Source organism: Plecotus auritus (assembly GCF_963455305.1).
Source record: "Plecotus auritus genome assembly, chromosome: 3".
NCBI classification, from domain to species: domain Eukaryota; kingdom Metazoa; phylum Chordata; class Mammalia; order Chiroptera; family Vespertilionidae; genus Plecotus; species Plecotus auritus.
Window position 1 is genome coordinate 18,623,252 of NC_137772.1, and position 27,264 is coordinate 18,650,515.

General features: G+C 39.4%; 1 protein-coding gene and 1 pseudogene across 4 annotated transcripts; both read left to right on the plus strand.

Annotated features, from left to right (window-relative positions):
- The first annotated feature begins 1,807 nt into the window (after positions 1–1,807).
- Positions 1,808–23,797, plus strand: DCTN6 (dynactin subunit 6). Of its 3 annotated transcripts, none has more exons than XM_080660949.1 (7): positions 1,808–1,895; positions 6,074–6,138; positions 16,292–16,397; positions 17,783–17,871; positions 19,037–19,084; positions 20,629–20,771; positions 23,226–23,797. In XM_080660949.1, the coding sequence occupies exons 1-7, from the start codon at positions 1,873–1,875 to the stop codon at positions 23,322–23,324; spliced, it is 573 nt and encodes a 190-aa protein (XP_080517075.1). In that variant the 5' UTR covers positions 1,808–1,872; the 3' UTR covers positions 23,325–23,797. The 3 variants fall into 3 exon arrangements, with proteins under 3 accessions (XP_080517075.1, XP_080517076.1, XP_080517077.1); XM_080660950.1 differs by having other exon boundaries at positions 1,889–2,527; XM_080660951.1 differs by lacking the exon at positions 1,808–1,895 and adding an exon at positions 2,177–2,283.
- Positions 23,798–26,848: 3,051 nt separating this feature from the next.
- On the plus strand, positions 26,849–27,061 carry LOC308244729 (translation machinery-associated protein 7-like; annotated as a pseudogene). The gene has a single exon. The product of its transcript is annotated as a translation machinery-associated protein 7-like (transcript).
- The last annotated feature ends 203 nt before the right edge of the window (positions 27,062–27,264 follow it).

A 27,264-nucleotide genomic window follows, 5' to 3' on the forward strand; every position in this document is an offset into this window, starting at 1 on the left:
AGTATGTGACATCTGAGATATAAAGGGTCAAAAGGGAGTGGGCAAAGGACAGGTGGAAGCCACCTGGGGTGGAAAGTCAGCTTGGCTTCTTTGAGAATGAAAGTGTGATTAGAGAAAGAGGAAGAGGAACGTGAAATTAAAGAAGAGAGAAGTAGGCAAGTGTAGGATCTAGCCCAGAGATCGGTTATGGAAAGGAGTTTGGATTTTTTTTTTAATTGATTTTAGAGAGGAAGGAAGAGGGAGAGATAGAAACATCAATGATGAGAGAGAATCGTTGATTGGCTGCCTCCTGCATGCCCCACACTGGGGATCAAGCCTGCAACCCAGGTATGTGCCCTGACCAGGAATTGAACCATGCTGGTTCATAGGTCAAGGCCCAACCACTGAGAGCAACCCAGGCTGGCCTGGATTTTATAAGGAATAGGAAGTAAAAACCAAACTGGATTTGGTTTTTAAAGGATGATTTTAACTACAGGATTGGGTGGGGTGTGGGTGGGCGTGGTGGGGTGACTTTAGAGGTGAAGGGTGGAGGGAGCAGACAATAGGAGAGCTGAGATTACAATAGAGAGGTGATAGATTAAATGATGCAAAGTGGAATGACAGACACCAGGTATAGGACCAGCAGAACTTGCTGGTGAATTATATAGATGGAGAGGTGAGGAGTGCCTAGAACACGTATGTCAAACTCGTGGCCCGCAGGCCGCATGTAGCCCACAACGAGTATTTTTGCAGTCCAGCCAATATAACGGTATGTAAGAAACGTTTTAATAAAAATTTTGTAACTTAATTTTTACAATATCCTGTTATACATAATTATTAATAACGAACTACAACGTTCGCTAATGACTGATTCCTAGAATCGTGTTGCATTCATTTCCCTTCTGTGCCTTCCGCGCAGGCGCACCATTCCTCTCCACTAATACTAGCAGCGAATATTTTAGCAGCCAATTGCCACCTCATTAGTCTTGTACTGACTTGTTTGGTGTGTGCAATGGGAAATATTTTGCTTTCGGAGAACAAGAAAAATAGGTTTATTTGCATTATGCTTATTAATTTGTGCAGTTATTCAGTGTCTGGTGAGTTAATGTTCAAGAAAAAATATTAATTTTTATTAAAATGTTCTATTATTTTATGTTAACGATGACTCATTTATTTCAGCCCTTTGTATTCAGCATGTCTCTTACGAAATAAACATGTGTTTCTATGAAAATTGAAGCTTTTGTTTTTTTTGCGGCCCACATAAACTTAAACCTTATTTGGCCCGTGTTAGCCTTTGAGTTTGACATGCTTGCTTTACTGAGATGGAGATCAAAGGACCAACCGGTTGGAGAGAGAGCCAGACATGAATCGAAAGCTCCCTTCTGGACTCTAGGTTTGATAAGACTTTGAGGCAGTAGGCAATTGAATAATCAGGTGTGAAGTTCAGTAAAGGATTAACCCCAGAAAGCCAGCAAGTAAAGGTACTTAATTTATGGGATCGAGGAAGAGGTAAACTCACTGAACAAGAAAGGGGCCCAAGGGCCTAGCAGGAAGAATCTTAAAGAATGGAGACTGGAAAGAAGACTAAAAATGAATGGTGGGGTATAATGTGGTCATAACGATGTATGTTGGATTGGATTAAATGACTGTTTTAAATCTGAGCCTATCGATCCCTAGATTGAGTTGAAATCAGCTGGTGGCCGTACACCTCCGCTCAGAACAAGCCGACTCACCCAGGCAGCAGAGGCGGGGCGAGCCCCACTCTGGCCCCGCCCCCGCGGGCAGGCCCCACCCCCTTCCAATCCTGCCAGGTTATCCAATCGCTTGTCGAGATCATCGCTTTTCTCAGGCGCTTGTGTCGATCTGGATTCCAATTGGAGACGGGGCCCAACCATGGCGGAGAAGACTCAAAAGAGGTGGGTCTGCTGTTTGAGAAAAGCCTGCTCTCAGCTCTCTGCAGAGATGGAACCTGTTCTGATCGCCAATGGTGGGGACTGAGATGGAGTGTTATCCCCGGCACTCGGCCTGAATGGTTCCGAAAGCCCAGGCCTTGCTTCCGCGGAGGGAGGAAGCGACCGAATAGGGATCGGGAGGCCTGGGAAGAGATGCGGAAGCCGGGCGGGGAAGGATTTGCTCTTCCATCCCTGGCCCACCTCGCCGTCCCTCCTCCACGCGCCTGCGCAAAGGGGTCGGGGCGGGGGCGTGGGTGAGGGAGGCGGGGGCCGTGAGGGGAGAGGGGTCGCCTCTTCCCTTCCGCCGCGCTTGGTGCAGCGGATCACCGACGGCTCGGAGCTGCCTTCTCGGGTGTGTGTTCCCAGCCACCCACGTTAGGGCTGGCCGCACCCCGTCCCTGCCTACCTGTCGTGGGCGGTGTGTTGGTGTAAACTGATCCACGGTCACTTGTGCAAAAGGGGCCGCGCCTGGACTAGAACTGAGACATTCTGTCCTGCGTGAACCAGCTGCTTTGTAAACGCGGGGGGACAGGAATTGTGGCTTCTCCAGCAGTCTCATTTCTAGGAGCTGGTGGTGGAGGAAAGGAACAGCTTAGGTGAGACAAATGCTTAGGTTAAACTGTGTCCAAAAGCAGCAGTGTTACGCACCCCCTGCTGACTCTGAAAAAGAGAGCCGACAAACTTTGTTTCTGGTGCCATAAATTTAAAATGTAGGTTGTTCTACTTAAGCAGGTAACTAATTTTTTTCATAAGCTACAGAGGAACAGATCTATGACTATTAGGTGCAGTATACAGTAGTGTACGGTGGAGATGAAGGTATTTCTTGTTGACTTATTTTTTTAAATATATTTTAATGATTTTTTTACAGAGAGGAAGGGAGAGGGTTAGAGAATTAAGGAGAGGAATGAGAAACATCGATCAGCTGCCTCCTGCACGCCCCCTACTGGGGATGTGCCTGTAACCAAGGTACATGCCCTGGCCTGGAATCAAACCTGGGACCGTTCAGTCCACAGGCCTTCGCTCTATCCACTGAGCCAAACCGGTCAGGGCTTGTTGACTTATTTTAATAGATCTTGGCTAAGCCTCCTCCCAGCTGCCTGCTGCTTCTCGGCCCCACCACTCAAGGGCAGTGTGTCTACCCGGAGATGTTTGGACCATGTTTTTTTTAGTTGATATAATGGTGAATTTAATTACTTCCTGCGCACAGAGAAGTATGCTGATTGTGACACAAACTCTACCTGGGGCGCTTAGGCATAAAACTGAAGACAGAGGGGGACTTGTGAATTGGTCCTGTCTTCACTTGTCCAGGACAAATCAAATGTTAGATAATGCTCTTGTCATAAAAAATAGAGGGAGGCTGAGGGAATGGAAAGTTGGATTGGGAAATAAGGTCTAAAACAAGAGGCATTTATATATAAAGCCTAATTTATTTGACCAAGGCTTAATCAAATACATAGTTTAGCACACAAACCCACTCTAAATGAAAGGCTTTAGAGAATTGCCATTTACAAATGGTGATACATTCAAGGATCACATCTCTCAAAGGAAAAATATCCAAAATGACAGGTTCCAGAAAACTTTCAACAGAAAAGAGATGATTGGTATGAGGATAGTGATGCCCAACCAGTGAACTTTGCTTCAAGAAATTTCTAGTCTCTGGGTTTCAGTTTCCTCATCTGCAAAATGAGAGATTATTTTCTGAGTTATGTTACTGAAGTTTTTCTTTCTTCTCTTACTCAGTAGAAAGGTTCTATATTTTCTGTGATTTCAGCAGAGTCAGGTGGCACATAGTAACCCAGATAGATCATTTTTCAAATTTCATTAACTTGAGCTTTGTACAAAGTCAGTGTATGTCAAAATGATGGAAATACATGTAGCTGTGTCTAATCTCAAACATTTCTTGAAGTTAGACCCAGGGATTATTCGTTTTTTGTTTGATAGATAGACTTTTTGCTTAGAGCTTAAAAATATTTTGTGGTAGGAAGTTTTGTTCACTGAAATTTATGGAATAAGAATTTGTGTATGTCTTTCTTTACTTTATCATCCTTAGGGAAGTTGATGTGATTTAAAATATTTTTGGTGTTACTTTGCACTTATATTGCAATATGTGGGGGGATTCTGAAATATGAATGATGGAGTTTGTACCCTGCATTTTTATACATTAATATTTATAGAACTTATAAAATAATATTGATATGAGTGATTCATTGCAATCTAGATTTCTGGTCCTTGCTGGTGGTAAAATATTTGCTAAAATGAGAAAAGAACTTTTTGAAAAATTTATAAATCAAGGTGGTAACATTTTGGTCAACAAAGCTTCAATGGTTTCATATACCAGGTTTTAATAATTTTTTAAAATGCAAAATTCTTGGCTTAGAAGATAATTTTATAGCTTTTGTTGGTCTTATGAAGCTAGAACAAGGCAAGGCTGTCTGGTCTCCTAACTCCTACTTAATATTGTACTGGAAGTCCTAGCCCGAGCAGTAAGGCAAGAAAAAGAAATAATATGCATACAAATTGTAAAAAGAAGAACTAAAACTGTCCCTATTCACCGAACACAAAAGTTTTTACATGGAAAAATCCAGAGAACCTACCAAAAAAGCTACTTGAACTGAGTGGGTTTAAGCAAGGTCACAGGACACAAGGTCAATATACAGAATTATTGTATTTTTATAATGTACTAGCAATGAACAACTAGAAATCAAAATTTTGAAAAATCCAAATAGAATTCTAAAGTCAAAATATCTAAAATGGTATTATTTCATAGAAGCTGAGAGTAGATTTAATGCCATGAATAATAGCATTGCTACTAAGAAAAATTCTTTGCATAATGTGAACAAGTTACTTAATGACTGTCAATTGAATGGGAAAGTCATTTGGTACAGTCTATATCAGCACAAGACTTGGCTAGGGCAACATTTAGCTAGATTCAGCTGTGTCAAACAAAAGATCAGGGCAGAATATCAATATTTGTTTTGAACAGTTAGAACTCTAAGTTATATCATTCGATAAGCAGTTTTACATACAGTTAGAAAATAAATAGGAACATGTATGCATTACACTGATTTTTATATTAATATTACCTTGCTGGTTAAATAATTTGAATATACACTCTTTTTCCCCTTTTTTACAAAAGTAGTGGCATAGCATATAAACTGTCCATTTTCTGGCTTTGCTTTATTTTTAAATTTTATTTTATCATTATTATTTTTTTAATCCTCAAGGATATTTTTTCCACTGATTTCTAGAGAGAGGGGAGGGAGGGAGAGATGAAGGGAGGGGAGACGGGGGTGGGAGAGAGAGGGAGAGAGAGAGAGAGAGAAACATTGGCATGAGAGAGAGACATTGATTGGTTGCCTCCCGCACACACCCCTACTAGGGCTGGGGAACCTACAACCAAGGTATGTGCTCTTGACTGGGAATTGAACCCGAGACCATTTGGTCTGCTGGCTGATGTTCTAAACACTGAGCACCCAGCCAGGGCTGGCTTTCCTTTTTTTCCTTCATTTAGTCTGGAGATCATTTTAAATCTTTATGTAAAGAATTATTCTTTTTTATGATTGTGTATTAGTCCATAGTATACTATAATTTATTAACCAGTCCCCTACTAATGGATATTTATGTTTTCAGCTTTTTGGTGCTCGTGTTGAAAGAAAAGGATTCAAGCCACTTTTTCTCTCAAGTATTGTAATTAATAATAAGGGCTCATATATGATTTTAGCCTAATGCAGTGGTCGGCAAACGCATTAGTCAACAGAGCCAAATATCAACAGTACAACGATTGAAATTTCTTTTGAGAGCCGAAAACCGACTTCTGCGCATGGGCCATGAAGTTTCAATCGCACTGTACGTGTGCGCCCGCACGTGGTATTTCGTGGAAGAGCCACACTCAAGGGGCCAAAAAGCCACATGTGGCTCGCGAGCTGCAGTTTGCCGACCACTGGCTTAATGTATAGTATGCCAGCTGAAAAGTTTATAATATATAAACTTTACCCTCTTACAATTAAACCTTACCCTCTTACAATTTACTTGCATCCATCAATTTTTTTCTTAGCCTTTTTTCATCACAGTGTCAGGATGGCTTCTATAACAATATTTGTAAACCTTACCCATGCTAAATGTTACCTTTTTTCTTCCTTCAGTGTGAAGATTGCTCCTGGAGCAGTTGTGTGTGTAGAAAGTGAAATCAGAGGCGATGTAACTATAGGTAAGAAAATAGTTTACTAGTGTTGTTTCTCAAGAAGTGATATGATTTTATTTCAGTGTTTTACAGTAATTAGGTATTTCATTTGTCTTGTTTCGCTGATGTCCTACTTTTGCCAAAACAATGTATTTTCTCCCATAAGTGTTTTATGTGTCTAAAAGAATGTAATGTGATGGAGTCTCTATTTAAACTTCTATCTGATAAACTAATGAAGCAATTTAAGTTATTCATTTTACATCTATTGTGTGCTAGCATAGGGATACAGCAATGAAGATAGCAGAAAAATTTACTGCCGGTTTTGGAGCTTACATTCTACTGAATGATTATTAACAGTGTGAACCATGAAGTGTGACAAACTTGGGTGAGCATCCTTGCACTTTACTTGTTGGGTTAACTTGGACACATTACTTAACCTCAGTAGCCTTCATTTTCCCCGTGTGTGTCTCAGAATGGGCTCAGCTGCATGTAGAGGTGGCTTAAACATGCAAAGGTTTGCCTTCACCGGGTGGCTCAGTTAGTTGAAGTGCTGTCTCATATACCAAAAACGTTGTGGGTTCAACTCCCAGTTAGGGCATATACCTAGGTTTCTCGTGGCGCATATGGGAGGCAACCAATCGATGTTTCTCACATCAATGTTGTTTTTTTCCTCTCTCTCCTTTCCTCTCTCTGTAAAAATTAATAAAAACGTATCCTCGGGTGAGGATTAAAACAGAAACATCTAGAGGTAAGTAGGCAATTCAGGGCTGGTCAGTTGATTGTCCAGGAGTCCCAGCCTTGCAGGCCAGAATGTGATGGCTTAAAGTACCAAGTGTGACGTTAAGGAAGGGGAGGAGTGGAGACAAAAGAGTGTACCTCTCAGTTGAGTCAGCTCTCTTTAAAATGTCATTCTGAAAGTTCCAAGTAACCCTTCTTTGTGGTCTAATGCCTTGGACTTCGTCTTATGGACACATGTAGCTGCAAGGAAGGCTGGGGAATATAGTCTTAACTCATCCTTTTGCTTCCCCTAATAAAATAGGATTCTGTTACAAGGAAAAGGGAAGAATGGATATCCAGTGGCAATTAGCAGTTACTGTCACATGCAAAATAGAGTTCCTACCTCCTAGGCTTTTGAAGGATTAAATAAGAATATTTGGGCAAGTGATTGCCTGAAGCCTAACACATAGTGAGCACTCAATAAAAGTTAGCTAACATAGCGAACTGGTAAATCTTGTCCGTGTGGCCTTGCTAGAGGTCAATTCCAACATTTAAAACAAATGGACAATTCAACCTGTGGCAACTTGTATGCACATGACTAAGTTCCCCCAGGTTCTTTTACATGTTTTTACTGGATATGGTCCCCAGAGTATAGGTACCGTGAATTAAGTACATTTTCAGAGAGAAAATATGCCTTGTTCCCTTATAGTAACAGTATCTTTCTCTAATATGAAAAAAAAATTATAAATTTTAGTAAGTCTAATCTTTCAACCAATTTAGGCATCATGTCCTATAAAACTAGCAAAGATTGTGCCAGTTGTTAAGGAACATCATTAGGAATTTGCCAGGTTGGATTTATCTTAAATGGATCAAATTTCAAAGTTTAGAAGGTGAGCCTGTTTATTTTCAGTGCTGTGTTAACTCTTGGTTAACTCTTCAACCACCTGCAAACTCTGTATGAGGAGAAATTATGAGGCCATATGTTTATCAAAACAGTCTTCTGCATTATTTCTATTCTGGTCTTTTTATGGTTTTCATCATGATTCGAGGAATAACATCTAATATTAGCTCACAAGATAATCTATAATTAGGAGGAAAATAATACTAAAATAATGTAGTTATTTGTATAAACTTTTCCTTTCATTTCATTCTACTTATCCATTTTAAAGAATAAGTATACAAAAAAATTTTAAAGAATAAGTAAACATTATCTACTATTGTCTGTAGATATCTCTACAGGCATACATGCCCAGACAAGTATATATATATATATGTTTGTATGTGTATTTCAGATTTGAAATAACACCTGTTTTTTGCAGAAGCTTCTCAGTAAAGGCTTTATCCTATGAAAAGAAAAGGTCGACCACTGGACCACTCACTGCATAGGATTGGGGCATGAGGGTTTCAGGAGTCAGCACTCCCTCTTCTGTTTTTCCCTCTCTCTTTTACTACTTTGTGCTCCTCCCCTTTTGTTATCCCTATTATCCTCCTACTTCCCCTAAACGTTGAAATTATGTAAGTCAATACAGTGATTAAATCTTTCCATGTAATATTTGACCACTAGTTGATAGGGTACAGCTCTGATGGTTAAAATATAAAATGACAGTTCAACACAGATTTTCAGTGATGGATTATAACGTAAGAAGTAATAATTTTTTTAAAAAATGGATCTAAGTTAATATTTGTTATGTTTACTTTTGACCCACTTTTTTAAAACAAGAAAATTTGCTCAAATACTTTATAGAAATATATCTACTTTAAAAATTAAGGAAAATTCAGAAGTGATACAATTACCCATTGTCCTGTCTTCCACAATTCTGGTCTCATTTTCATTATACATGTTTCTTATATTTAATTGTACATATACATATAGAAATTTCCCAGAATTGATATTTAGTCATTTCTATCATTGTTATATTTGGTATAAAATATCTTCATCCTTTGGCTACTATTTTTTAAATAATTTTAAAAATTGATTTTAGAGAGAGAAAAAAAGGGGGAGAGGGAAAGAAAGAAAAAGCATTGATTTGTTGTTCTACTTATTTATACATTTGTTGGTTGCTTTTTTTTTTTTTAATTTGTTTTTAATCCTCACCCGAGGATATGTTTTTTTATTGATTTTTAGAGAGAGAGAAAGTAAGTGAGAGAAAGAGAGGAACATCGATTGGTTGCCTCCCATATGTGCCCGATCTGGGTTCAAACCCACAAGCTAGGTATGTGCCCTGACCTGGAATTGAACCCCAACCTTTTGGTGTACAGGACGCTCCAACCAACCAAGCCTCCTGGTCAGGGCCATTGGTTGCTTCTTGTATGTGCCCTGACCAGAGATCACACCCACAACTTTGACATATCAGGACAACGCTCTAACCAAGGTAGCTGGCCAGGGCATCCTTTGGCTACTATTAGTTCTTTTTTATATAATACATCAGATTAGAAAGCTCCTGGGCAATTTATATATATAAAAGCCTAAGTGACCTTCTGACCGGTAGCTGTGATGCGCAGTGATCACCAGGGGGCAGACACTCAACGCAGGAGCTGCTGAGCTGCGGTGACTTGGCAGCTGCAGTTTTTGGGTGACACACTTGGAACCAGAGAGCAGGGAGCCGGATTCTGGGGTGCATCACCCAAGAACCGCCTTCTCGCAATCTGGGACCCCTCGGAGGATGTTGGAGAGCTGGTTTCCACCCGAACCCCATAGGCCAGGCCAAGGGACCCCACCGGAGCATGAATCTGTGCACCGGGTCTCTACTATAATTATAGAGTTAAATCAAAGCACAGAGTAGAGATAAGTTATCTAATTAAAACTTGCATTCCCTGCCATGTTTTATTTTTCACTTTATGGCTTTTATTGTTTTTGTTTTGTATTAATTTACCAGAAGAATTAGTTTGTCTTTTTTCTCTTGTGCTGTGGATATGGAGATTTGAGCATTTAATACAGCTGCTTTCTGGGTTAAGTGGCAATAAACTCAAGTGTAGTTCAACTTACAGATTTTTCAGGATGTTATATATAACTTTTTATCCCCTCATTGGTTATATACTCTTACTATATTATACCATTCTGAAATATTTTTGGGAAAAAATTGTTTTCCTTTGCTGTGTTTCAGTGTAGTAGAACCCAATCTTTTATTTCCCTAGAAAATCAGGTATTTGGTTAAACAAAGAAACTAGTCCGAAGCTTTGAAGTATTTTCCTTAACCAGAAACCCCATGACTCGAGGTGGTTCTGGAGCTGCTTCATTAGAGGCTGCTAAGAACAGACCTTGGGAAAAATAACAGCTCTCTTGTTAATTGTAATGTGGGTAAATACGGTTTCATAACACCAAGCCTGTTTTTAATTAGGCTGCCTTGATTTATGGGCCATGCATTACTTCCTGTAGATTTTATTTTGAATGCTGAAAATATTTCAGAAAAGTACCATTAAGCACAGTCCTATAGTCCCATAATAGGGTGAAAGGCCATCGTCTCCTGGGTCAGGACCGGGCTTGGTTGAGACATATAGTGTGAAGGCAGAACTTGGCACAGTGTAAAAGCTCTGTGATGGAAGCACTTTGTCCCACTTTATTCTGTCTTTCTCTTCATTATAGTTTTTAATTTAGATCAAAAGCTTCCCTTTTATTGTGGAAATCTTTTTCCATAAGGCAGAACAGTGGCTTTGACTTGAGAAATTCATGGACTACAAAGCAGTTCTTACAGGTACTTCAACTTACAGGTCAAAGGAATCATTTTAATTTTCAAAAGAAAGCTTGTGGCTTTTCAACTATTTATTGACATATGAAAACGAACTCAAAGATTGCTTTCTGTGGCAAGGATAGAGAGGAAAAATGTCCTTAACCATATGAGGAGAATGGAAATTTGATGCAAGGAATGTCTTTCTGGCTATGTTGCATCAAGCCCAGCCAACCATTTAGAAAAATATTTCATCAGCCAGTAGGGCAGCTCCAACTCTAGACACGTTTATCCAAACAAGGAGATAAGCCAAATAGGGCTTCACCACATGTGGTAAGAAAATATACAAACTACTCTGCCAGAAAGAGCCCAAGAAGGTTCACAACAACTTTTATTTTTTTTAACTTTCCATGGTGACATTTTTATTTTTAAAGCATTTTAACCTCAAGACCCTTAAACTTGGTTTGAATTCAGACCCATTCTAGGTAAAAGTGCTTCTTGCATTCAGAAAAGCATGGAGCAAACTGTGCCCACAGTTCAGCATGCTGTCGCTGTGCGGGTGCCAGCCTCCAGCACAAAACCACGCGGAGACAGAGTTGCATTGGACGCATCACTCACCTGAGTCAGAGCCTTCCTTTAAGAAGTTCACCACTCCAACATGTCGTCACTGGTCCGAATGTACTACAGTAATTGATACCATATTTACTGTCAATTTATCAGCTGGAATAGAAACGCCCACGAGCCCGGGGTTTGACTGGTGAGAAGCAAACACAGTCTATGTACTGGACAACAGTAAATCCATGCTTGGGTTTGCAATCCTTCGCTCCCACTGGCCCTCCAAAGTCAATGCAAGAGCTCTGCTCTCTGGGCATGCCACCAGGGCAGACTGGGACTGGCCCGACAGCTCTGAGTACAGACATTGCAGACTTACCGCAGGGGGTGATGACTGCCACCTGGAGTGCTCACTAGTGCATGCCTATTGGGGGCAGGGGTGGGGGGGGAGGAGGAGACAGGGCCTGTGCTCCATGCAAATTATGGTGTACGTGGGCAAATTTGGACTTTCTTTCAAAACAGGAGAGACCATTTAAGCTTTCTTCCCAAATACGATAATAAGTGCATACAGCCAGTAAAAAATTAAAGAAGTTCACCAATCTAATATTTTAGCAGTTACATTTACTGAAGTTCATGTATTCTAACCTTTCTAATCTCTGCCCACAAAAGACCTACAAGAGGCTTAGGGGAACGATTCAGGTTTTTGTGGCTCAGGACATTAGCTATTACTTCACAACTCAAAGTTGGTAGTTTGACCTTTTATGTTATTTCAGCCCGGAAGCACCAGGACTTGTAGTTTGGCAGTGCTGCCGCCAGGTGGAGGTAGTGTCTTAAGCACAGATCTCACCCAAGTTTGTTTTTGTGTTTTTTTTTCCAAATATATTTTAGTAATTTTTTACAGAGAGGAAGGGAGAAGGATAGAGAGTTAGAAACATTGATCAGCTGCCTCCTGCACATACTGGGGATGTGCCTGCAACCAAGGTACCTGCCCCTGACCGGAATCGAACCTGGGACCCTTCAGTCCGCAGGCCGACGCTCTTTCCACTTAGCCAAACCGGTTAGGGCTCACCCAAGTTTTTGATAAAGCTCTACTCCCAGGGCAAGGCCCTCAGATTTAAAACCAGCTTTCCAGTTATTTACTAACTTATTAATAATGATTAAAAATCATAATAAGAAAACACCTGTCTAAAATAGTACAGGCATTTTTTAAATATTGTGTAAGAAAACATGAGATGGGATTAGTTTAATTTTTTAAAATTTGTGTTTATCTGTCTTGTTTTTTGTATAATTAGCATGTATTATATCTTTGAAAGGGGATAAAGCAAATTCTAAAGAAACGCAGGTCCCAGTGGTACCTTTGTTTTGTTAGTCCATTCTGGGAATCTTCTTGCAAGTCTGCTTGTTATCAGAAGCTACCACTTGAGGACCAGCTGAATATCCAGTGCTTCCGGCTACTTATCTCACAGTGACAAAGGATCTGCTTTTTATCACAGTCCTGATGATCTCTTCGTCCTGTCTACGATTTTTAATACTAGTGTAAAAGATACCTGTATGACTCTTTTTACTATCTTAAAATAAGGGGCAGAAATTTCTCTCCTGGTTAAAAGGAGCTATTGCTCTGATGACCTGAATAAGGGAGTAGAATAGACCCTTTTCTTCTGTGTCCCTGACCAGGAGTTACTTTGCTGACTATGATAAAGCGATTTGCTAGCTCTCAGTGTCAGATAGAGATGAACCTCTGTTTTTTAAGAACTATGGACCAGACCCCATGATCTTCCTTTCAAACGTTATTTCCTGTAATTCACACTTCAACCCCATGATGTGGTTATAGATCTCATCTTTTTGTAGATGGGAAAACAGGCTTTTGAGAGATGAAGCACATAGATGAGGCTAGACTAGAGTCTAGACAAGGGATGGGGTGCTGGCTGGGGCTTTAATTACAAAGGAAACTCAAAATAGGTCGTGTCCCTTTACCATAGAGCAGTGGTCGGCAAACTCATTAGTCAAGAGAGTGGCAAACCGCGGCTCACAAGCCGCATGTGGCTCACGAGCCGCAGTTTGCCGACCACTGCCATAGAGCATTTTGAAGTAAAATGTAAATCTAGGATTGTGCAAACTACATGTTTAAATTGGTTCAGACAGCTGGAATATCTTATTTCAAAGAGACTCAGTGTTTGTTTCAACATTGTTTAGCAGTTCTCCACCCAGAGTGATAACATCTAAATGCCCGTTATGAAGGAATTGGTTAAATAAATTATGGCATATTCATATGATGTGAAATACTATTCAGCCATTAAAAATAATATTTACTTGGGTGTACTTATATGGGAAATGACCATGACTCACTAAGTGAAAAAAGCAAATTATAGAATAAGTACTATTCCTTATTTTTTTTTTAAAGTATGTGCTTGTAATCCATATTTTTTTCTCCTTCCAGTTGAATTTACTTTTTACGTGTCTAATGAGATATGGTTTATATACAATAGCACTTAAGTCTGGAATATACCTCAGACTTTTACCTAAGAATAGTTACCTCTAGGGAATGGGATTAGCATGAGAGGATCTTTGCACTCTTTGCTTTGTTTGAATTTTTTTGTAATGAGCATGTATTCCTTTAATAAATTGGGTGTATTTCCTTTTAATCCTCACTCAAGAATATATTTTTTTGTTGTTGATTTTAGAGAGAGAAAAAGTGAGAGAAACATCAATCAAATGCCTCCCATACATGCCCCAACTGAGGATCAAACCCATAACCAAATTGTGTGTATTTTTTAATAATTAAAAAAAAAGACTCAGATGTTCACAATCATGGTCAAGTTGAGAAGCTTCCCAAGGATCTGAGAGACGCCATCTTCTTTCCTGAAGTCTATCCTGAATAGGGAAATTTACTTCAGCAGCCGAACATTTGGAGAGCCGGGGTTGATACTATGGTAATTAGCTGGTTATTAATAACAGGAACGAAGCAAAGGGAAGGCCAGACATTATAGGAATGTTCCCTGCAAACCACTGGGACTGGGCAGAGGGGAGAAAGACACATGCCCAGTAAAGTTGGGGTGACAAGGAAGGTGCTGTGTCAGTCACATCTGGGAACAGAGGTCATTGGCCAGAATGGGCGTGGCCACAGCAAGTGTGTGAGGAGGTGGGATACTTAATTCCCTGAAAAAGGAGTGCACTGCCTTGTGCTCTTGGCTCTCTTGGGACTCGTGTTACTCTGTGCTGGTGGGGCTCTTTGCTCCTGCTTTCGCACGGCCATGTGGCCCCCGCACACAATGGACTCATGGACTATAACTAGTCTAATGTAGAACTGGACCCAGCTCCACCGTAGAAAGAAAACTCTGGACGCTGGCTGTGGTTTATTATTGTTGTTTAATCCTTACCCAAGGATATTTTTTCCATTAATTTTTAGGGAGAGTGAAAGGGAGGGAGGGAAGGTGGGGGGGGGAGGAGAGACAGAGAGAAAAAGAGAGTGAGAGAGAGAGAGAGAGAGAGAGAGAGAGAGAGAGATATCCATGTGAGAGAGACACATCGATTGGTTGCCTCCCACACGCACCCGGACCAGGGCTGGGGATCGAACCTGCAGCCCATTCACATGCCCTTGACCAGAATTGAACCCATGACCCTTTGGTGCTCAGGCTGACACTCTAACCACTGAATCATACTGGCCAGAGCTGGCTGTGGTTTTAGCTCTACTAAATCCTCAGCTGCACATCCCCCAGGACTGGATTAAGGGAAGTGGAACTTTGGAAACCCACAGGTGTAATTCCATGGAAATACAGCTTTCTACGATATCTCATCCTCCTGTGGGGGCCTCCAGATATGATTATTCCAGTGGAACCTCAAGAACCCCACTCCCACTAGCAACGGGGGGCAGACAAGCCACATTTTTCTCCCATAACAGGGTGATAGAAATAGCAAAGCCACTCTCATGTTATATCTTACCAGACCGTGTGCCCTTTGACTGTGCATCCTGTTGTAGCACCCCCCACCCCTTTGTCAATCTCCAGCTCCTCGTTGTTAGGGGAAAAATACGCTGTGCTGAGGTTCCTTGCTTTGGGCACCTTATTCATTCTAGTATACTTGTGAGTGAGTGTGAAGTACTCCCAGTTTTTAAGGTGACAAGCTCAAAGGGCAAAAATAAAATGTCCTTTTGTTTCCGAATAACATATAGCACTGAATCTTGCCTGTCACAAGCAGATAATGATTATTGAATAAATTAGTAATTTATACAATTGAATTTCATGGCCAATGCCTCCCTCCCCACTTTCTGTCAACACTCTGCCTCTCTCTTTTACTCTCAGAATCCATTACTTCCTGTCTGCTTGTTTACCAATAAAAATAGCTTTGGAATTGGGGATGGGTAGAGCGGGTGTTGGAGGGAGAGGCTAAAATGAGGTTGTTTTCTCATCAGTGGTTTCATTATCACCAGCCTGGGGGCACTGGGTAGATGAGAGCTGGGAGAGGGAGTGTGTTGGCATTCCAGAGCCTGTGCTTGGGCGGTGCAGTGGGAAAGTGGATGTGTGAGAGCCCTTTCCTGCCGTTTGAGATGGGAGTCACTGCCTCAGGTCTCCCGGCATCAGAGTGCAGGGCTCCAGTAATCACACTGGGCTCCTTCCACGGTCTCCCTTCAACCTTTTACTGGTTAAAAATCACGTCTTAGACCAGACAACACAAGCTCTGCTTCCTCCCCATGGAGGATAGGGATAGTGGCAAAGTAACAAAGCTAAGGTTAGTTTCCATATTTTCTGATTCCCATCCCGCCCCTATTCCCTCCTAATCATTTAATAGAAAGACTGACCCTGTAGTACACTAGCATAAGAAAGTGTTAGGTGGTTCACCTTTATGAAGGAAAGGAAGGAAGAGAATTAACTTTTATTGCCAACTATGTGTCAGAATACTGGTTCTACAAATATTATCTCATCGAATCCTTACAACAAACTGCAAGACTGGTATTTTCACCACCTCCCTTTTGCCGCTGAGATAACAGGGGCTTCAAAATAGAGGGCGAGCCAGGGCTGTCTGGCTCCAACGCCTGGGCTGTCTCCACTCACCTTGGTTTGAGATTTGGCACTAACTACTAATGATAACGGCTGAGGAGATAACATTTGCAGAGTGCCTTGTGTGGTGCCTGGCACATACTTTAGAAAATGTTCCTCCCCACAGCCTCCTCCCTCCCCCCCTTAGTCACCTCCTATGCTGGTTGAAGCATAGGCTCCACTGATCATTTCTTCCCACCATACTTTCAACAGGACCTAGGACAGTGATCCACCCTAAAGCACGAATCATTGCGGAGGCCGGACCCATAGTGATTGGTGAAGGTAACCTAATAGAAGAACAGGCGCTGATCATAAATGCGTGAGTAAGACCCTTACACATCCTCTGAACGAAGTACCACAGTTAGAGTTTTTATTAACTTCACCTAACTATAGGAACCTTTTATAACTGACTTCTGGAAAGCCCATTGTTTTAGAACTAGAGAAGCATTAAGGATCATTTGCAACACAAGGGATTAGTAAAAGAGGAAAGTAAAGACTAGATGAGTGAAGAGACTGGTCCAAAGTGAGGTAGCTCCTTGGTGGGTTGCGGCTGACTAGACTCTCAATCTGATCATCTTCCCCTTACATATCACTACCTCCTCTATTCCTTAAGCAAACATTTCCCAGGTACCTCCAATGTCCAAGTGCTATGCTGACCCCCCGGAAGAGAGTCTTTTGGTTGGATTTCTTGATTCTAGCTGAAATGTTATCATCATATTCTTTGTAGGGGTTTTATTTATATTTGAAAAAGTTGGGGTCCTAGAGGCAATTTTAAAGATTAAAAAAATAATATAATATTAGAACATGTACATGATCTTAGTGAGCTAGAATGTAATACCTATGAAAATTTCATAAGCATTTATAAAGCTTTCTAGAAAAATCTTGGCAGGAAATTCAAGCTTATATCTAATATATAGCAATAATGTGTGGAATTTTTAACAAAGACCTTGGGAAAATATTTAACTGATAAAGAGATTTTTTTGGGGGGGGGTCTTAAAGTTTACTTAGGATTTGGGAGTTTCTTACTATATTAAGCAATTTCTCTTTAAAATATATTTTGGCACCTTTATCATGAGTCAATTAATAACAGCTATATTCTGCAGTAACTCAGCTGTTGGGGATAAATCACCATTTTAAAATGACTTCCTCTTCTTAGAGCACAAATTGTGCGTATGTGTGTGCACCCTGACCCAAGACCGAACTCGAAACCTTGGCGAATCCAGACGATGCTCTAACCAATTGAGCCACCCAGGTGACCAGGGCTTAGACCACAAACATTTTATGTTCCAGTATTTCAACTAACTACCTGACAGCATAAAACAATTATTTTATGTGAATATCTGTTTACGAATGAGTATTAAGAATGGAAAATATTCAACTTAGGCATGATTTTGATTCCAAAATTCAACAAGCTAAAAGTCATAGCCAGTGTCTTTCTTACCTTGTCCTGGAGAAGGCCCTCTGAGCTTTGAGTATAAAAAATAAAAGGAAGGCTATCCTCCTATATATACCTGTGACTTCTTTACATTTCAGTACTTCTTTTTTACCTCCAAATCAAGTATAAGGATTAAATAATTCACTTGGATTAAGAAGTTACTTATTTTAAGCTTGATTAGGTAAAATTGAGAGAACAAACCCAAATTCTAAGACTGGAGAATTATATATTCCATTACTGAGTTGATGATTTGTCTCTTCTTTTTATAGTCACCCTGATAATATCACCCCTGACACTGAAGATGTGGAACCCAAGCCTATGATCATTGGCACCAATAACGTGTTTGAAGTTGGCTGTTGTATCCTTTACAATAATTTAGGATAAACCATTCCCGGCTGCTTTTTAGTTCCTAAGACTTTGTAGAAATTGTCATAGTTTATCTATCAAATATATTTATTATGTATATATTAATTACATTTTTAGGGGTTCACTATCCAGTTCTTTGAGAAGATATAGTTGCAGTGTATCAGAAAAATGATTCCCCCTCTTCTACTGAATAACCCAGGAGAGTAAAGGAAGAATGCCATTTTCAGATGTGCTGGCACACAGGTGTACACACACAAACACACCTTTAGCTCAGCATTTTGAAGGCACCATCTTGTTCTTGTAACTTGTTGACAGGTAGCAATGACTAAGTGACGACAGACACAGAAACAGTAAAACTAGCTTCTGTCCTGATTGAAGAACCACGGTTGTTTCCATTTGACTCCTATATAGCTTTAGGGTGACAGTGCATCGTCTGATGCAAGGAAATGGTGGATGGGGATAAAAATATTTCATTCTTTGTTTTTCCCCCTGAGTGTCAGCAGTTCTTTCACTTGATTTTTTTTTTTTTTGTATTCAAAAAATGGTAAAGATTTTTTTTATGTTGTCAGAAAAATATTATTTTATAATGGAAAATACTTGGGAGGAAAAAAAGCTAAATGTTTAACAATAGCAAAATATTTACATAAAACATAAAATGGACTATTGTGACCATTAAGCAGTCACTTAAAATTATGTTTTTAACAATTTTAATGATATGTAATAATGCTCATAAATTTAAAGGGACCAAATAAAGTGAGCTGCAAAAGTTTATACAGCTTGATTTTGTTGTTTGATTCCCAGTTATATAAAGGGAAATATGCATAATTATATAAAGATATATCAAACCATCAACAATGTTATCATTAAGTTATTGAGTGATAGGTATTTAACTTTTTAAAACAATTATGGAAGTATGTTACTCTTAGAATTGGGGCATGAGGTGCTCATTTCTTTAAAAAGTCATTTATTTATACTTAGAGATATTTATATTGAAAGATTAAAACTTTACTTTCAGTCACCCCTGAGCAAGGAATTTTGGCCAGGCTGAGCTTGCATGGCCCTTCCCACGCCTGTCCTCTGCCCCAGGCAGGAAAAGGTCATAGTGAATTAGGGGGGAAAAGGAACATATTTAATATTTACTTAACTCTGGCTTACAGATTCCCAGGCCATGAAAATGGGAGATAATAATGTTATTGAATCAAAAGGTAAGCTATGTTGGCAGTTTTATTGTGAAAAGTGATTACCTCCTTTCTCTTTGTGGTATCTGGAATGCAACCTAAGTACAGGCATACCTCGCTTTAGTGTGCTTTCCAGATAATGGGTTTTCATTAACATCCAGGCAAGACCCTCCACCAACAAAAAGATTACAGCTTGCTGAAGGCTCAGATGACGGTTAGCAATAAAGTATTTTTTAACTAAGGTGTGCACATTTTTTCTTTAGACATAATGCTGTTGCACACTTAGTAGACTACAGTATAGTGTAAACATAACTTTTATATGCACTAGAAAGTAAAAAATTTTGTGTGACTCATTTTATTGCAATATTTACTTTATTGTGGTAGTCTGGAACCAAACCTGCAATATTTTCAAGGTTTGCCTATACAAACTATGACAAAGTGGAATGCATGGAAGTGGACTAAAATAGCTGTGAGACTAATTCCATTCTTTGCCTTTAAGGAATCCAATCCAGTAATGCATTTAATACATTAAATTAAAAATTCAGCTGTGTATATTTAAATCAGAACTGAAATTTATGGAAAGTTTAAATGAAAGTTTGGAAAAAGATTTCTACTAAATAATGCACTAATGTCAATGATAATTTTGTGGATTAATGTTATTGTAGAATTTTTAAAAATCAGTTTGTCTAGCCATTTGCTTTATTTTTAAAAATTTTTAAATATTTTTTTTTATTGATTTCAGAGAGAGAGGGAAAGGGAAAGAGAGATAGAAACATCAGTGATGAGAGAGAGTCACTGATTGGCTGCCTCCTGCACGCCCCACACTGGGACCGAGCCTGAAACCCAGGCATGTGCCCTAACTGGGAATTGAACCGTGACCTCCTGAGCCACTCCAGCGAGGCCATTGCTTTCTTTAATTTCAGGTCTACTACCCTAGCCAATCAGAAACAAATTTAAGCTACATATTATAAATGGGGTCAGGCAGGGGTTCATGTAAAGCCACCACCATGACTGGGAAGCAGCTCCAAGAACTTGTCCCACGAAGGTCCAGAAAGACGCTGCACAATGAGACTTATTTAGGATAATGCTTTATCTTCCTTGGTTCTCATTGGCATGGGATAAAATGCTTCTCTTTTTAAATAATGAAATTAGACTTTTGTGACTCTACTTAGTGGTTTTATTTTAATTTGGTTGCCAATTATTATTACCATTGTCATTGTCATTTTCTATTTATTATATACTTACTATGTGTCAAACCTGTGCTCAGCCCTGTACATTTACTATCCCATTTATTTCTTACAACAAAATGAAAAAAGTTTCCATTTATTGTTAAACTTGCTCAGAGAATTTACAGTGACTGTCCAAGGTCACACGCAAATCAGCAGCAGAACTCGGTTTTGAATACTAGTCTGGTACGTGCCTCTGTGTTACACAAATTCTGAAATGAAGTGTTTTCTTTAATTTTTTTCCTTAAGCCAGTTTGCATTTTTATACCTAAATCATCATAGAAAATAAGAGTGTTCTAATCAGTTGATGTCTTAATTGTAATTCTTCCTTTGTTTTTCCTGCAGCATACGTAGGCAGAAACGTAATATTGACAAGTGGCTGCATCATTGGGGCTTGTTGCAACCTAAACACATTTGAAGTCATCCCTGAGAATACAGTGATCTATGGTGTAGATTGCCTTCGTCGGGTACAGACTGAGCGACCGCAGGTACTATAACCTCTTTCTAGAGAGTTCTTTCTAGCTGCTAATTTCCCCAAAATACCACATAATTGTTTTAATGGGGCAGCAAGTCCACTATTTAAAAAAGCACATGATTACAACAAAACATCATAGAAACATTCCTAAAACTAGAATTTATCTGCAGTGGAATTATTCACTCTTTAATTAATGTAAAAAATATGCACAATATGACAATGACAAACTGATTATAGGAAACGAAAATTCAGAGATGTTATTCCTAAATGTATTTTCTTATATATTTTCACTGAAGATTTGTCACGAAATCTTAAAATGTATTGATTCCTCCTAAAATATCAATCTTCAAGGGTTAGGAGTGACTCTACCGAATTTATACTGGACAGTCAGCTGAGTTCATCGATTAGTTTACTAACAGTTGTTGAAAATAAATACAGCTTGTGAATATGCAGGTGTGTTTGGATAATTTCCTGGCTTATGAGAAATTATCCCCTCCTAATAATCAAGAGTAACGAAGAGCATGTATTTGGAGTTTATTGTTAGAGTAGTAGATGAATAAGAAAGGGCATTTGGAACTTCCTTTTGACAGAAGACATTCTGATCAGAATCTGGCGCCTCATTGGTTGGCATACTCAATATACTTTTTTAGTTACCCAACCTCCTTCCACTCCTCCAAAAGAAAATATTTTTCAAGACATTTATCACTTTCCCTCTGATTCTTAGCCATATTTTATCAGAAATTTAAACTCTAGTGTTTTGGGGTTATTCTATTTCTGTAATGTTTGGCTTTTATTATTACTACTAGAGGCCCAGTGTACGAAATTCATGTAAGGGGCTCAGCCCTCGCAGCTCTGGCTGCCTCGTGGCCCTGCGGCCCCTGCCCACTGGTCATTCCAAAGGTTGTTCTGGAAGGTCATTCCGGAAGGTCGTTCTGCCGTTCGTTCTAATTAGCATATTAGCTCTTTATTATATAGGATTATTATTAGAAGCAAGTATTACTTCTGTAGACTGGAAAGGAAATAACCAATCCCGTATTATTTCATTATCTTTCTACATAACAGCAAAAATGATTAAAGAGGGAGAAAGGAAGCTGGAGCTGGGGAAGGGAGATTAGAATTGAGTAAGAATATCTGATATTTAATACACAATGGTATGCAACACTGTTTTTCAAATTTCAGTTATCATAAAGATCATGTAGAAGCCTCATTGAAAAATGATTCCCCAGACTCAGTGAATCAGAGTGTCTAGGGCAAGGGCCTAAAAAAAATTGTATTTTTCACAATTACCCCTAGGGAGGTTTACAACAGGGAAGCTTGGGCAAAGTTAGCATATGAAGAGTGAAGATCAGATGAGTATTGCAGATGTGTGCTAGGTAGGTCTTGTGGAAAGCTGTGTACTCTGGGTATTTTACTTAGGTTGTCTTCTATAACTGGAATTTTTTAACATTTTAGAGGACAGGGTGAAATCTGTAAAAGCAGTGTTGAAAACTGAGTCATTTACATATTCTTATATATAAAACTAGAGGCCTGGTGCACAAAATTCATGTGGGGGGGTGGTCCCCTCAGCCCAGCCTACACCCTCTCCAATCTGGGACCCCTCAGGGGATGTCTGACTGCCAGGATTGGGCCTAAACCAGCAGTCGGACATCCCTCTCACAATCCTGGACTGCTAGCTCACCTGCCTGCCTGCCTGGTCCCCTCTAACTGCCCTCCCCACTGGCTTGATTGCCCCTCACTACCTCTGTGTGCCGGCCTGATTGACCCTAACTGCCCCCCATGCCAGCCAGGTTGCCCCCAACTGCCTCCTCCCTGCCAGCCTCGTCGCTCCTAACTGCCCCCCCCCACCAGCCTGGTCACCCCTTACTGCCCCCCGCTGGCCTTGTCACCCCCGACTACCCCTGTCTGCCAGCCTGGTTGCCCCTAACTGCCCCTCCTCCACTGGCCTAGTTGCCCCTCACTGCCGGCCTAATTGTCCCCAGCTACCCCCCCTGCCATCCTGGTCGCCCCAACTGCCCCCCCTGCCAGCCTAGTCGCCCCCAACTGCCCCCCTTGCTGGCCTGGTCACCCCCAACTGCCCCCCCTGCCGGCCTGGTTGCCCCATGCAGCCTGCTTGTTCAGTCGTTTGGTCGTCCCTCACTAACCCCCCTGCCGACCTGGTTGCCCCATGCAGCCTGCTTGTTCAGTCTTGGGTCATCCCTCACTAACCCCCCTGCGGGCCTGGTCGTAGGCAGCCATCTTGTGAGGGTGTGAGGGTCAATTTGCATGTTACCTTTTTATTATATAGGATATTTTGGCTTTTCTAATTATCAAGTTTAATATATATGTTCATTGTAAATTTTCTTAAAAATGGGGTAAGCAGTAATAAGTCAGTGATAATCATCTGTAATTCCATAATCTGGTGAGCATCATTTCTATCTGTATTCTTAACTTTGCTTTCTGTTAGTTCTTAATGATCTTTTCATTTCAGCCCCAGACACTACAGCTGGATTTCCTGATGAAAATCTTGCCAAACTATCACCACTTAAAGAAGACTATGAAAGGAAGCTCAACTCCAGTTAAAAACTAAGAACAAGTTGTGACATCAAGATAATATTTTGTCTTTGACCAGTGTCTTTTGAAAGGGCCATAGTGTTTATGCCCTCTTAGCAGGTCACAGCATAATACAGGTTGATTTTATTTTGTAAAACAAACTTAGAAAGGAAAGTGACGGATTTTCATTGTAACTGTTCTCTATTTAATTAAAATGTATTATTTTCCTATATCCCTGTTCCTTTTCTAATAGTTTACAGATTTTGTTTCTTTTGTTATATAAAATGTTAGCTAAAAATTTTAGTTACACAAAAGACTACCCGCGATAAGGAAAGACATATTGTTATGTATTTATATTCTGCCACATACTAAACTAAATAAAAAATGTTGATGACAGGACTTTTAGTGAGCATATTTTAATCAATTTTTCTATTTACATTAGCTTTCCCAAAAATAACTCTTTTAATTTTTATTATGTACTGGCTGTATTAAAGCTAATGTGTTTGCCTTTTCCTTTGGTGGATTTGTAGCTTTTTAAAATTTCAGGTGAAATTTTAGCAACTATTGAATTAATTCATTTTGTTTCCAAGAAAAGTATTTTTTTTTCTTTTTAGTAAAACAAAAACGGTCAGGGAAAGATATTGTATTCAATAGAATACAAAGTCAAAAAGAATGATGTCTGATGAAAATGACAAGTGACCATTAATTGTGTGGTTCTTTTTTGGTTTCTGAGGACAATGAAACTACAAGAGATTTTGATATATTTATGAAATTATTTTGGCATATTACTAATGATTGAGCTCATTATAATTCTATTTAATTACAAAATGGGCAAAATAATGAAGATTTTGTTGTAATTCCAAGTATTTTTAATAGTTCAAGTGCACACATTTAATGGAACATACTTTTCAACTTTTGAATAAATAGATATTAACCAATACTATTAAATACTAAGATATTTTCTCTTGAAATTTAATTTTTAAATGTGGATCGTAAAACCTATTTTTGAATTTCTGAAACTGACAGGTACAAATTAGCCTAATTGTTCCAAATTTGAATGAATTGATTTTGCTAGCAATACTTATGACTCAAGTTAGAAAACTACATGACTATATACAGTGTCTGAAAAAGGAGAACATCAGATAAAACTCTAGTTTTGATAACTGGTATTTATTCATTTTCAGTTCCTGGTGCTCAACTCAGGATTTTGTTGGTCATGAAAATTATGTTAGATAAAAGATCTGAAATTACAAAACTGCCTTTGAAATGCTATGCCAATTCTAAAACACTATGTCTGGGCAAGCTCTGATATGCTAATAAGTAACTTCTGGTCCAAACTATCCAAGATTTTAACCTAGTCTTTAAAGTTGCACACCATCACTTCCACTTCATTTTATTTGTTAGAAGCAGGTCTCACCCTCAAGGGGAGGGGATTAGGCTTCACCTTTTGAAAGGAGACACATCCAAGAATTCATAATCTAAAACCACTAGCATATACACACACATCCATTTAAACTGGGTTCCTCCCAGTTGGCATCTCTAGGGGTCTCCACACGGGAAGAGGACTGTTTATTAATGGGCATAGCCCATGATATCATCAAAAGTCTTCATCTTATAACCTGTAAACCCTGTCTTCTTAAAAACCTGTATTACTCATCCCTAAATATAGGGTGTCCCCCCCCACTTCGCAAAATGTATATACACAATAATTATAAAGGCAATGTTTATTAAAATAAATTTCATTTTCAAAATTAACCTATCAGCTGTTAAAGTGTGTATAAATTTTTTTGGGACACCCTGAATATATTTCATTAAGCATCAGTTAAACTCAGCTTAGTTACAATTATTATAAGTAAAATTTTTGAAGGATAAGAATGCTAAATGAATGTTGAAAATAATACAAAACTATTCTTAACACTAAAATATATAAACTTACTGATAGTTTTTAAATTTGCACTCCTTTATTAAACTTGTATAGAACCTACTGCATGCCAGGCACTGTTAAAAGCAGTTTATACTTAACTTATTAATTACACATTAACTCGTTTAATTCTCTTAACAGTCAGGTATCACTATTTTATAGATGTGGAAATTGAGGCACAGAGAGGTTAAGTAACTGTCCAAGGCCACTGAGCATTTTGAGTCCATCATTCATGATTTTAACCCCATTCAATTCTGCCTTTTGAGCTAAACCTTTTAAGCTAAAGATTCCATAATTCAGTGGGCTTCCTAAACGCTAGTTAGGAAAAGAGCTATGGATTTGCATTGCTTTGTCTTTGCTTCTCTTAAAGTTCTTAAATTGCATGAGACCAAACAATAGGAAAATTGTAAAAGAATTGTTTGGTGTTCCCACTGAATTCAATAAGAATTACCCCAAGGGGTCCTTTGTTGAGGCTATAGGTCATTCTGCCTAAAACTTTAAACTAGTTCTGTGTATTATTACTAATGAACTGTGGTGGTAATTATGGTGGGTTTTTGTTGTTTTTACTTATGAAAGTAATATAATTTCATTTTAGATAATTTAGGGGGTGGGGAGGAAGTATTTCTAATTCCATGGCCCACCCTCAAAGCACCACCACTTTTATCATTCTGGTGGCTAATTCTTTGTGTGCAATCCAACCATTAACGAAGGTAAATGAAGATCTCTTCAGATACTTTAATCTTACAGCTTTGTAATCCCCAATGTAGACTTGCTGTTTTACCACAGGAGAGCCCCAGGACACAGGGTAGGTTTTCCCCTATTGGTTAGCAAATGGGTTCTTTTGGAGAATTTATTATCCTTGGTAATCTGACCCATATTAAGGCTACTTTAGGCTTCGATATTTTATTAAACACAAACTAGGAACAGTTCCTTCCCTGCCTCCTTCAAAGGGAGATATATTTTAATATTTTAGAGCATTTACCAGGAGTAGAGCCAGTGACACTAATCACATCCACATGGAGGCTCAGGCATTACACCCTCCCACAGAGAAGCATCGCTGGTCCTACTAGAGACTCAGCAAAGAAAGGGTCCTTCAAATCCTTTTTGTTAGCATTCCTCCCAAAAGAATTTCAGCACTACCTTCATGTGCATTTGAGTGCTGAATTTAGATTTTTTTGTTGAACTCACCTTCCCTATGGTTCGGACCTTTGAACCACTCTCTGTTCTGTGTGAATAATATGCCTGTAGCTCAAGGCCCACCCAATTTTTACAACTAGGAAGTAGGCCAGTTCCTGATGGGTTAATCACTTTTCTCCCTAATTGAATTGTGTGTTTTCCAAAAGTCAGTCATTTGTTCCCAAACTTGTTCATTCAAGTTGTATTTAGTTATTATAGAATTTAAGTCAATATTACCAAAACCATGTAAACATGAGTGTAAAGAGAATGGTAATCTCTATGAAAATAAGTTGAATGCTTGGAGGAAACATGATAAAGCCAGGTCTTTCTCAAGGGAAAGAGAAAAAGACTATGGAATTAGGTGTGAGTCAACACATGTGAAAGTTTGGGTGGAGAAAGGGTTGTGAAAATCTAGAATTCTGTCAGCTTCCATGGCATAGTCTGGGGAAGGGGCGGCAGGCATCATGTCCGGCCATGAAGGTGGCAAGAAGAAGCCTTGAAGCAGCCCAAGAAGGAGGCCAAGGGGATGGTTGAGATAAAGCATTCCAGAAGCAAAAAGAGGAGCAGAAGAAAACCGAGGAGCTAAAAGCGAAGGCCAAGGGGAAGGGCCTCCAGGCCACAGATAGAATGAAGAAGTCTGGCAAAAAGTGAGCTGTTCCTTGTGCCTGGGCAATGGTGACCCTTAGTTCCATTCCTGTTTTAACATCTGGGTTCCCTGTCGTAACATCTCTTGTCACCTATAGCTAGAGTAAAGTGTGGTCTTGGAGCCTGTTATACATTTAAGAATAAACTTTGTATAATTAATAATAATAATAATAATAATCATGCAGTGGCTCATCTCTTCAGTTCTTCTCACTCTGCCATTTCAACCTTAGCTGTG

Excerpts from the sequence above, each read along its gene's own strand:
- DCTN6 (XM_080660949.1), top strand. The coding sequence starts at position 1,873 with ATGGCGGAGAAGACTCAAAAGAG. Across the intron at positions 16,398-17,782 it reads CAGGCGCTGATCATAAATGC|TCACCCTGATAATATCACCC; the intron begins GTGAGTAAGACC and ends TTCTTTTTATAG. Across the intron at positions 17,872-19,036 it reads CGTGTTTGAAGTTGGCTGTT|ATTCCCAGGCCATGAAAATG; the intron begins GTATCCTTTACA and ends TCTGGCTTACAG.